This window comes from Nannospalax galili, unplaced genomic scaffold (genome assembly GCF_000622305.1).
Source record: "Nannospalax galili isolate Female #2095 unplaced genomic scaffold, S.galili_v1.0 scaffold416, whole genome shotgun sequence".
NCBI classification, from domain to species: domain Eukaryota; kingdom Metazoa; phylum Chordata; class Mammalia; order Rodentia; family Spalacidae; genus Nannospalax; species Nannospalax galili.
The window spans coordinates 928329-939663 of NW_008338125.1; the positions used below are offsets into that span (position 1 = coordinate 928329).

The 11335-nt window shown below is 44.7% G+C and overlaps 2 protein-coding genes across 2 annotated transcripts; both read left to right on the top strand.

The window, feature by feature from the left end:
- The first annotated feature begins 305 nt into the window (after positions 1 to 305).
- Positions 306 to 1303, top strand: LOC103734092 (small proline-rich protein 3-like). Its single transcript, XM_008832976.2, has 2 exons — positions 306 to 570; positions 859 to 1303. Exons 1-2 carry the CDS (start codon positions 306 to 308, stop codon positions 1299 to 1301), a joined length of 708 nt encoding a protein of 235 aa, XP_008831198.1. The 3' UTR covers positions 1302 to 1303.
- Positions 1304 to 7468: 6165 nt separating this feature from the next.
- Positions 7469 to 9243, top strand: LOC103734093 (cornifin-B). Its single transcript, XM_017798113.2, is given in 3 exon segments — positions 7469 to 7526; positions 8572 to 8820; positions 8890 to 9243. Coding segments are annotated over 2 exon segments (444 nt in total). The 5' UTR covers positions 7469 to 7526; positions 8572 to 8589; the 3' UTR covers positions 9103 to 9243.
- The last annotated feature ends 2092 nt before the right edge of the window (positions 9244 to 11335 follow it).

An 11335-nucleotide genomic window follows, 5' to 3' on the forward strand; every position in this document is an offset into this window, starting at 1 on the left:
ATTTGAGCTGCTGTGTTCTGTTACGGGGTTTATGAGTAGGTTTTTAAAAACATGGAGAAAAGAATCAAAGAGAAAGACTCTACTCATATTGAGATGGACAAATCCCCTTAATATATTGCCTTAAAAGTAAACAAGGAAAGCATCAAAGTATCCTAGGACATACAACTCAGGAAGATTAAAAAAAAAGTCCCTGACACATGAAGGGAAGGACAATGAGAGATATTTGTTCTTAAACTTGTATTCTGCTTTTCTCCTCAAAACTACTAAACCAGTTTCCTGTCCTTAGGTTCAGCATCCTTTGAAGCATGAGTTCCTACCAGCAAAAGCAGCCCTTTGTCCCACCCCCTCAGCCTCAACAGCATCAGGTGAAGCAGCCTTGCCAGCCTCCACCTCAAGGACCATTTGTTTCTGTAACCACGGAGTCATGCCACACAAATGTTCCACAACCAGGAAACACCAAGATTCCAGAGCCAAGCTATGCCAAAGTCCCTGAGCCAGGATATACTGTGATTCCTGGGCCAGGTTATACCACAGTCACTGGGCCATGCTCTACTAACATTCCTGGGCCAGGTTATACCACAGTCACTGGGCCATGCTCTACCACCATCTCTGAGTCAGGCTGTACCACTGCTCCTGGGCCATGCTCTACCAACAACCCTGTGCCAGATTATACCACAGTCACTGGGCCGGGATCTACCAACATTCTTGGGCAAGATTATACCACAGTCACTGGGCCATGCTCTACCAACATTCTTGGGCAAGATTATACCACAGTTACTGGGCCAGGATCTACCAACATTCTTGGGCAAGATTATACAACAGTTACTGGGCCGGGATCTACCAACATTCTTGGGCAAGATTATACCACAGTCACTGGGCCATGCTCTACCAACACTTCTGGCCCAGATTATACCACAGTTACTGGGCAATGTTCTAGTAATATTCCTGGGCCAGGATATACCACAGTTACTGGGCCATGCTCTACCAACATCCCTGGGCCTGTATATACCACAGTTACTGGGCCGTGCTCTACCAACATCCCTGAGCCAAGCTGTACCATTGTTCCTGAGCCGTGTTCTACCAACATCTCTGAGCCGGGATATACTACAGTCCCTGGGCCGTGCTCTACTAACGTCCTTGAACCTGGCTATGTGAAGGTCTCAGAGCCGGTCTATACCAAGGTCCCTGAGCAGGGCTACACCAAGATGCCTGACCAGGGATATGCTAAGGTACCAGAGCCAAGCCAGTCCAAGGTTCCTGTTATTCCAGAAGTAACTCAGCTGAAGACCAAGCAAAAGTAATGCAGCCCACAGCCAGGCCCTGAAGAGCTCAGCACCAGCTGCTGAGCACCTTCTTCCCATCTGCTTCTGTGTCTTCCTTGCCTGAGACCATGTAATCAATCTGATACCACAGTGATCCTACTCTCCAGCTCTGTTCTAAAAGTATGTGCCATGATGCCTTCCCTCAAGTGCTCAGATGTCCTCTGAGCCTCTGGGTTAAGCAGGCAGTCTTAGTGCATTAGGTGCTCTTCATGTCCTCAGCATGCGTCTGAAGAGGGGCTCTGTATAGGAAGATTCTGTATGCATGTTTCCTGCTTTGCTCCATTAAATTACTTTTAAGTCCACTCCTGGCTCTGTGTGGTATTTGCTCAATCTTCCACCTTCCTAGGTCTCCACCTACAGACTGCAAAGGGTTGGCATAGATGCCATCTCATTCACCCTGTCACTGTGTATTCTGGGAGGCTGTGGGGGATATTTAGAAGGCACTCCTGGGCTAGTGTTTGGTATGGTATAATGGTATCAGGGCCTGTCACTTTGGACAGCCACAGTTTGAACAAGGTTCTTCTCTGTACTGGATTAAGTCATATCTAAGTCCAATTTTTCTGCCTCAAGCTACCTCTTACCCTCAGCCCTGTGCCCTGAAGTCTTCAGTTCATTCAGCAGATACATTGCTTGTACATGATTGAATCTCAGTCTTCACCTCCTTTAATGGATATATTGCATATACTTGAATCTCATTTTTCATCCTCTCATTTTTCCGTGGAGCTACCCCTGATACATACAGACCCACACCGTCTCAGACTCCCTGTACCTTTACAAACTCACGTGCTCACCTACATAAATTCTGCCTCGTTTACTCCAGCATCGCTCCCTTTTGCTGAGCACCTGTCACATACCCTGTATCTGAGTCCTATACATGGTGGAAGGATGCATAGTGCCTCCACTTGGGGCATGTACTTTCCTCTAGGCCTTGAGATACTTGAGCCTTTCTCAAACAAACATGCACATATCATATGCTCCTGGTCAATCTCCCCTGTCCTCCTTTTTCATTGTCTTTCTACACAAGACTAACCCACAGAACATTTAATTCAGTGATTAAAATGTGATGAGTTTCAAGAAAGGGATTGGAGTACACAATCCAGAAAAGTGAATAACTATCTGCAAAGTTAAGAAAATGAAGGTAGCTGAGCTATGAAATTTCAGAAGAGAAAGGCGACTTTAAGATCACCTAGTACAGACATTCCATTGTCAAATAAAGAAGGTAGGCATGTTTCTGCATCATATCCAGAGCTCAGAATCTCACTTCTCTTACAACCTGATTGTGACCATGGGTGTGACTGATAGCTAAGACCATATGCAAAGGTTCTGGGATAATAGAGAGCCATCTTCTAGAAGCATAAAAAAATATCAAAGTTTAGAAAGACTTCAGCAGTCACCAGAGAACAACCTCTATTTCTTAATCAGTTCCATAATACCACAGATACGAGGCAGGTGACAAGCCAAACCTGCATGTTTCACAAGCACTTCAAATGGATTTAGCAAGAGCAGCAAGATGCTTAGAAACTAAAGGAGAAAAAAACCATCTTCCAAACCATGACAAGGTGATGAGTAGTTGTCAAACTGGCAAGAAAGAATGACACCCCTTGTTCCTATTAGGCACATATATGCTGAGTGGCTTTGCATCACTGCGGACTTCAGCGGTAGAAAACTTTGGAGATGACTGCAGGATGAATCACTATGAAACTAATTCTGGATATTAGACATTTACCATGTAATGGCCAGATAATATGAGTGTGGAGGAATGTATTTTATTGCTCCTATTATTTAGAATTTCCTTTTTCAGAATATTTTTATTATGAAAGAAACATGGTGTAAAATGTACCCATTAACTTGGTTGCCCACCAGAACTTGATGGCAGGACTCTGTTGCTAAAGATACAACCCACATTGGTCACAGGACATGGAAAAATCAAATCGGTACTGACCAGGAAGCCTCTACCCTGATGGCTAGCTCTCATAGTACTGGAAGGTTCTATGCAGGCTTTTGGGGGAAACTGTCTTTAACAGTCTTAACCAGCTGTAAGACTGCAAGACCTATGAACTGTAATAATGACTGGCATGGCAAGATATGGCCAAAGGTGCAGTGGTGGCATGGATGTTATGGGGGTAACCATCCACTTTCTGCTTGGATTTAAGACTCACTCCACAGAAGGAAACACATGCCTGGTACAGCAAATCTGATCAAGGACCCATGTTTGGGTAGTTCACTGGCCCCAGGGGCAAACCTACTACTATCATTTTGCTAAATGGACATAATATCAAACTGCCCTCTAAATTCATGTCTCTCTACCTATAGAATAGTGCAGCTCTTAGTCCTCATCAGAGAAGTTTCTTTGTACAGTGGGTGATGGTTAATGCAGAAACTCATTGATGATCAAGAGTAAAGAATAAGTGTCAGTGGAGTGCTCAGCTACAAATGGGACATTTATATCACATCCCCTCCCCAAGGCTCTGAGACCCTCATGGAAGAAGGGGTGGAAAGATTGTAAGAGCCAGAGGTAGAGGAGGATTAGAGCAAAACAGTGTGTTCAGGACATGACAGGACTCATGCATCTTGAACTTAACAGCAGGTGTGGTTGCCTACACAAGACCTGCACAAGATCAAGGTGTCAACATTGTAGCATGCCTAACTGAAACACTATGGACAGCTGAATGTGTGGAGAGGGAGATGTGGTTCCTGGTAGGTCAACCGCATTCCAGTGGATGGCTCCACACCAAGAAGTATATGGGCAGGAAAAATTGGAGTCGATGAGTTATTAAATAATAAATAGAAGGATAAAAATGGGGGGGTAGGGTAGTGGGTTGGATCTGGAGGGAGATGAGGGGAGAAGTTGGAGGTGAATATGATCAAAATACATTTTATAAAATTCTCAAATAATTAATAAATATATTTTTAATCTAATCATTAAAATATTTTAAAGTGCAATGTTGTACACCTTTGTTAAAATCCATGCTGGTATGTGGGCTTACAAAAACATCAAGGAAAATCTTGAGGCTAAGTTCAACAAGTATAAACAGCAATTTCTCCTGGCGACTTTGTGTTGATGCTCATTTTTTGTCATGTTCTCCTCAATAATTTGCTTTATGTGATGCTATCTCATATTTATTTTTATGACTTTTATTGTGATATTTAAAATAATACAAGTCAACCAAGTTATTGATATGTTAAGGAAACATATCTTCTGCCTTCAAAGCCATTCTTGGGCACAGATCCTATGTTGACTTGCCCAAATGCACACTTGTGAAGATTCCTTACTGAGCAAGCCCATGGTATCTTCATTCTCAATACATTTAAATTTTTTATATCTTATTTATTTATTGTGTGTGTGCATATGTACATGGGTACAGGAGTGGCATGTGGAAGTCAGAGGAAAACCTTTAAGAGCTGTTTCTTGGGCTGGAGAGATGGCTCAGCAGTTAAGAACACTGGTTGCTCTTGCAGAAGACCCGGGTTCAAATCCCAGCACCCATATGGCAGCTAACAACTGTCTATAACTCCAGTTCCAGGGGATCCGACAGCCTCTTCTGACCTCCTCGGGCATTGAACAACACAGGTGCACTTATCTACATGCAGGTAATACATGTACACACATAAAATAAAAATAATAAATAAAAACAATTTTTTTACACAAAGAGCCATTTCTCTTCTTTCACCATGTGGGTCCCTGAAATCAACTCAGTTTGTCAGGCTTGGTGGCAAGTCCTTTATACCCACTGTGCCATCTCTCCAGGTTTCCCCACACATTTTCATCCCAGCCTAATTTTAAGGAACCCAAGTCAACCGTCACTAACATTAGCAATCCAAGAGCTTCCAGCCTAGCCAGCTGACTTTGGCAGCTGATGCTAGTTAAATACCAAATGAGACCTTTTTCATTAAAGCCAAGCCACTTTTGTAAAGCACTTCCATCTTGACTAAACCACGACAATTCCTGTAACTAATTTTCTAGAACTAAATTTATTTCTCTAGATTCCTTCTCCACCTTATTGACCCTCAGTAATGGTTAATCGGGAAAGATGTTTATCAATCACTTACCATTCTTTAGCTGACGACTTAGTGGTTACTCCTAGCAATGGCCAATTGTGGACCAAAAAGGGAAAGTTCTCAATATCCTTCCCAGACCCCTTCCTGTTAAAACTATAAGGAGGGACTCCCACTCCACTGTGTGAGTCTGATCTCTCCTCAGAGCTCCTGCCATGCTTCTGTCTGTCAATGGCATTAGTAATGTTCTAATGAACTTCTTACCTCAAAAGACAATCTCTTTCAGTGTCCCCCAGTTAAACTCAAAGTTTTTCAGACTTGTCCCCTTCCTGTTTCAGCCTCTTTTTTTCCACTGGACTTTTCTTCTGTGACTTGGCAGAACCCCTCACACACACAGTTCCCCACCCCCACCCCATGTTAGGCTGCTTTCTAAACAATCAGCTGATCGCTATCTCGACCTGTATAAATAAAGAAATGGCATTTGCTGTCATTTCACGGCTCTTTGTTTTAACACCTTTATTTCCTCTTCCTTCTGGATCCATGACATCCAGAATTGATGAAAAACACTCTGTTTTTTGGTTCAGGTAAAACCAAACTATTAAGGGATTTTCCACTATATCTCTGACTGAGAAAAGTCTCGAGGTGGATCTAGGTCAACCACTCTCTCCAGTTAGTCCTTGCTAATCCTCAGCTTAATTTTCACAGTTCCACTCCATCTTCCCTGTCTGTGCACATTGTACCCCAGAGTCATCTCCTACCACCTCACACACTTCCTGAGATTCAGTCCCCTAATCTAGGTATTTGATCAAACGACCACAACCTATACTGACCTTCCCTGCCCATCCCATACCATGTTCTCATCAAGCTTCTGATTCTTGGATTCACAACTGATCTCTCCTAACTGGAAGTCCCAGAAGGGCGGGGATGTCCTGAATTCAACTTTGGGCTCCCCTGTTGACTCAGGGCCTAACCTGCTTCCCAACAAATGACAAGAGTCATTAATATTGACTAAGTAATGAGAGGATTAGCCCTTTTCTGAATGATGTGATGGACTGGATGACAATGTCTACACTATACTCTTTAAACCAGATCCCTCCACTCCTGAGAATGCCTTCCCCCCATCCTTCTCCAAACCCATTCTCCTCCCTACTCCTATATTAGTTACTTCTCTTTTTACAGTGACAAAACAACTTAATGCCTCCCCCCTACACACACACACACACACACACACACACACACACACACACAAATAAATAAATGCCATTAAAAATATTTCTGTGCCACTCATGTGATGGCTCAGTAGGAAAAAGCCCTAATCTGAGTTCGGTCCCCACGCAGTAGAAGGAGAAAACCAACTCCTGCAAGATGGCCTCTGATCTCCACATGCACACTGTGACCTACACATATGCATGCACACACACAAAGTAAAATAAATATTTTTAAATTTAAAAATTATTACATGTATTTGTTTAAATTTTTAAAATATTTATTGTGTGTGTGTGTTTGTGTGTGTATGTGTGTGTATGTGTGTGTGTGTGTGTGTGTGTGTGTGTATGGTGCCCACAGAGGCCAGAAGGGGGTGTCAATGTATGTGAAGCTGGAGTTACAGGTAGTCATGAACCACATTGCTGGGAACCAAACTTGGGTCCTTTGGAATAATAAAAGTGCTTTTAAGCCTCTCTCTAATCCCAAATGTTTTTAAAACAACATAGTGGAAGAAGAATTTGCTTGGGGTCATGATTTCAGAAGGTCTCATGTATCCTAGCAGGTAAAGCCTAATGCAGCGTTCCATTGTGGCCAAAGCATGGAACAGAGCCCCTTTCATCTGTGCTAAGGGACAGTACCATCCGTAAGAAGGGACTTCTGATTCCTGCTGTCCTGGAACTTCCCCCTTGCTCTTTAGCCCACATCACCCTCCCTGTAAACACTACACCTAAGTGTTTACACTCTTCAGGAATAAAGCTCAGGTGACATAACTGTGAGCAAGTGCAAAATTTAAAAAAAAATAATGAGAAAAGTTGGCTCCATCACAAAATATGAACCAGGGCCTCGGGTGACTCATTTCTGACAGAAAGAGTGAAGACACGATAGCCCCAAATAGGTCCTGTTTCCTGGAGGCAGGGCTTGTTCTCTATATAAAAAGAGTTTGCCGAGGGTGCCACCTCAGATTCAAGCGGACCACGTTGCCTGTTTTCCTCTGCACACCAGGTGAGTCTCTCTGCTTGGAAAATTTTACCACTTGCTCTAGGCAGCAATCTGACTTTTATTGGAACATCCTTGGCATCAGGTTGTGTTTTCTGTTTTTTCCTTCGTCATTGAAATTTATTCATAGCCATGAAGACAGTCCATTAGAATTATAGACCCTAGAAATTGTGTTTGTAAAGTAGTTGAAGGAACTTTAGACATAACTGGCTTTGTCTCACCCATCCTTACTGTGTTTGTGGCCCAGAGTTGTTGTAGGATAGGAAGTGGAACACAGGCTTATAGGTCTTTTGATGGTATAATTTCTTTCTCTATAACTTTAATCCTGAGAATTTTATTATTTGAACAATAATTTTTGAAAGAGTTTGTTAAATATGGCACTTTGTACTGCTGAAAAATTTAGATAAAAAGGAATTTGCTCCATAAACTGCAATTCATTTGGGAGAATAAGCACTAAAACACACAGTGGGAGATCAGCACCAGGTGGCCAGGGCAAGTGCCACAGCAGTTTGGGAAGACAGAGGAGATTTTTGAGGCGCTTGATCCAGAAAAGCTGCCCCGGAGTGCCGTTATGAGGCGATCTGCCATGGCTGGGTGACTCTGAGCAGATGGAATAAGAAGAGCGTGTGGGGCAAGCAGTGTGAGACGTGTGTGATCGTGTGGCATTCTGGAAGGCCACAGCCCTCCTACAGGTGGTGACACTTCCTATTTATTGAAAATGCACAGCAAGCTGTGGTTATGTTGCTGTGGTCGTCCACATGCCATCACATTTCTACTTGACTTGATACTACACATCTCACTTTCCTACTAGAAGCCCTCTTCCTGTGTTGCTAACTGTACTTTATAATACGTAGAAAGAGAGAGCACTTGGAAAGGCGTTACACAACGGAACAGAATAGCTCAGAATAGCTGGTCTTTAAGTTTCTCCTCAAAGTATCCTTTGTGGTTGAGAGATCAAGAAAAGCCTTTGCTACTTAAGAACTTGGAAGTGGCATTGAGAGCCGCTTCTTGTCAAGTCATTCCCTCCTCAGACCATCTGTTCTGTCTCTAGGGCAGCCATTGTTGAAGCATGAGTTCTCACCAGCAGAAGCAGCCCTGCACAGCTCCTCCTCAGCTGCAGCAGCAGCAGCAGGTGAAGCAGCCTTGCCAGCCACCACCTCAGGAGCCATGTGTCCCCAAAACCAAGGAGCCCTGTGATACCAAGGTTCCTGAGCCCTGCCACCCCAAGGCTCCTGAGCCCTGCCACCCCAAGGTTCCTGAGCCCTGCCACCCCAAGGCAACTGAGCCCTGCCACCCCAAGGTTCCTGAGCCCTGCCACCCCAAGCCCCACCCCTGCCACCCCAAGGTTCGTGTGCCCTGCCACCCCAAGGCCCCTGAGCCCTGCCACCCCAAGGTTCCTGAGCCCTGCCACCCCAAGGTACCTGAGCCCTGCCACCCCAAGGCACCTGAGCCCTGCCACCCCAAGGCTCCTGAGCCCTGCCACCCCAAGGCACCTGAGCCCTGCCACCCCAAGGCACCTTAGCCCTGCCACCCTGCTGTCCCTGAGCTCTGCCCCTCCATCATCACTCTTGCTCCATCTTAGCAGAAGTAACATGGTCCACAGCCTTGCCTTGAGCAGGGCTGTTGAGCCCTCCACATTCTGCTTGAGTCCTTGTCTTACATCAGCATTGAGTCACAGTTCCTCTCTCAGTTACACCCTAAAATCGAGTTATATGAAGCTCCCCCTCCCACAAACTTGGGGCCTCTGAGTCCAGCTGAGGACCTGGGCAAATGTGTGTGCTCAGAGTTCATCTGAAGAGAGACCTAAAGTGAAAACATTGACTCGGTTCTGTTATGCCTTCATTAAATCTCCTTTCACCCACTCCTTACTGTGTGCTGTGCTGTCTTAGTGATTCTTCCTTTTTCCCTCCTGAGGCAGAGGCTGTTCGCAGAGCCAGGAGGGCAGAAAGGGGCTTCGTTCATTTGGCATCTGGCCCTGGTACTGGTGGGCGGGAGACTGCTCCCACTGCGGTTACCTGGGCTGTCAGAGTGACGGTTACGCAATGCCATCAGACGCTTTCACTTTGGTGACCCAAGGCTAGAGGAGGACTCTCCTCTTCCAACTCAGTGAGTCAGCTGGCGTTGAGTCACTGCCTGTCCTGCTCACTCTAACTTATCTAACCCTGAGTGCTCTGCCCCCAAATCTGGCCTCTGGATTTCTGACTTATTTCTGTTTATTTCAAGAAATGTTCCAACATAAGGGAATCTGCTGCTTCTTACTCATCTCTTCTATACACCCACAGTTCAAGTTCCACGGCAAACCCAGAGACTCCCAGTGTCCACTGTTGTTCCCTCTGTCTATCCTCTTCCATTCTGTGAGTGCCCATTCTGTGCCAAAAAGTGAATGAAGAGATTGACAGTGTTTATCAGGAGCTTTTACAGCCTCCTGGAGGGATGTGCTTCATCCTCTACCCATCCACTCACTCAATCTCTCTCTCTCTCTCTCTCTCTCTCTCTCTCTCTCTCTCTCTCTCTCTCTCTCTCTCTGATAGTATTTAGAGAGTGGGAAGAAAAAGAGAGAGAGGACACTACGCCAGCGCCAGCCCTTGAGCGACACAAACACATATATATTTAACACGTGCTAGAATTTAGAGAGTGGGAAGAAAAGCAGAGTCAGGAAACTAGGCCAGTGCCAGACCTTCAGCGGAACAAGACTACATTTATTTAAACAGTGCAAGTGACAGCAGCTTTCCCGCAGGCCGGAAGCAACCGTGCTGTGAATGGGGGAGCTAGAGAGCACACAGGGGCTAGGGCATGAGCAACAGATGCAGCCGAAGGGGTCTTCGGTTCTCATTTTCGGGAGCCACTTGCTCAAGCACTACAGGCTATCTCAAACAACAGCCTGTCTCAAACAGTTCCCCCTGATTCCAGGAGTGGCTGACCTGGGAGTGATTGATCAATAAGGTCAGCAGCAGTCTCAGAGGCAGCCAGGACATTCTATCACAAGCAGCCTGGAGTCCTCACAGAGTCGCAAACAACAGCAAATTCACCAGATACCCAGGCTGGAACTCTTATTGCTTTTATTGCAAACATAAGTCTGGTGAGAACCGCAGGATAGGAATACTGTTAAAGTCACCCGCATCTGCTTAGATTATAGAGATGTTTATGCTGAAATAAAATAAAGCAGAAATCAATAGCACATTCATAAATGTCTACGTACTTACATGTATGTGTTTGTATTTTATTTTAAATTGATGCATAATATTTGTCCATAAGTATGAAGTGCTTACTGTGTGGTAATTCAGTATATGAGTACCACATAATAACCAAATCAAAGTAACAAATACTTCCACATCCTTATCATTCCTTTAGATTTGCATCATCCTTACTTCCTCTTCCGCCCCTTCTATTTTAAAGAATCTTTGAGCACAATAAATACTAGGGAATGTCTTCCTATCTTGTCAACTGATTAACAAACTTAATTCCATATGCAACCTGCTAGGGTCTGAATGTTTATGGCCCCCATTCATATACTAAGTCTATTGAGCAGTGAGCTGGCCTTGGAAGATAGGGTTTGTGGGAGGTGACTAGATCATGAAAGAGACATCCTGTGAGTGGAATTAATGCACTTATAACAGAGAACTGAGAGAGTGCTTTTATCCCTTCCAGCATAAGAGGTGACAACTAGGGACTAGAGAAATTGCTCAGTGGTTAATTGCTCACTGGTTGTTCTTGCAGAAGACCCGGTTCGAATCCCAGCACCCACATGGTAGTTAACAACTGTCCATAACTCCAGTTCCAGGGGATCCAACAGCCTCTTCTGTCCTCACGGGCAT

What these genes read in the sequence shown, in the direction of transcription:
- LOC103734092 (XM_008832976.2), top strand. Translation starts at nt 306, where the DNA reads ATGAGTTCCTACCAGCAAAAGCAGCCCTTTGTCCCACCCCCTCAGCCT. An exon ending in TACTAACATTCCTGGGCCAG is followed by an intron (nt 571 to 858) that starts GTTATACCACAG and finishes TTCTTGGGCAAG; the next exon opens with ATTATACCACAGTCACTGGG.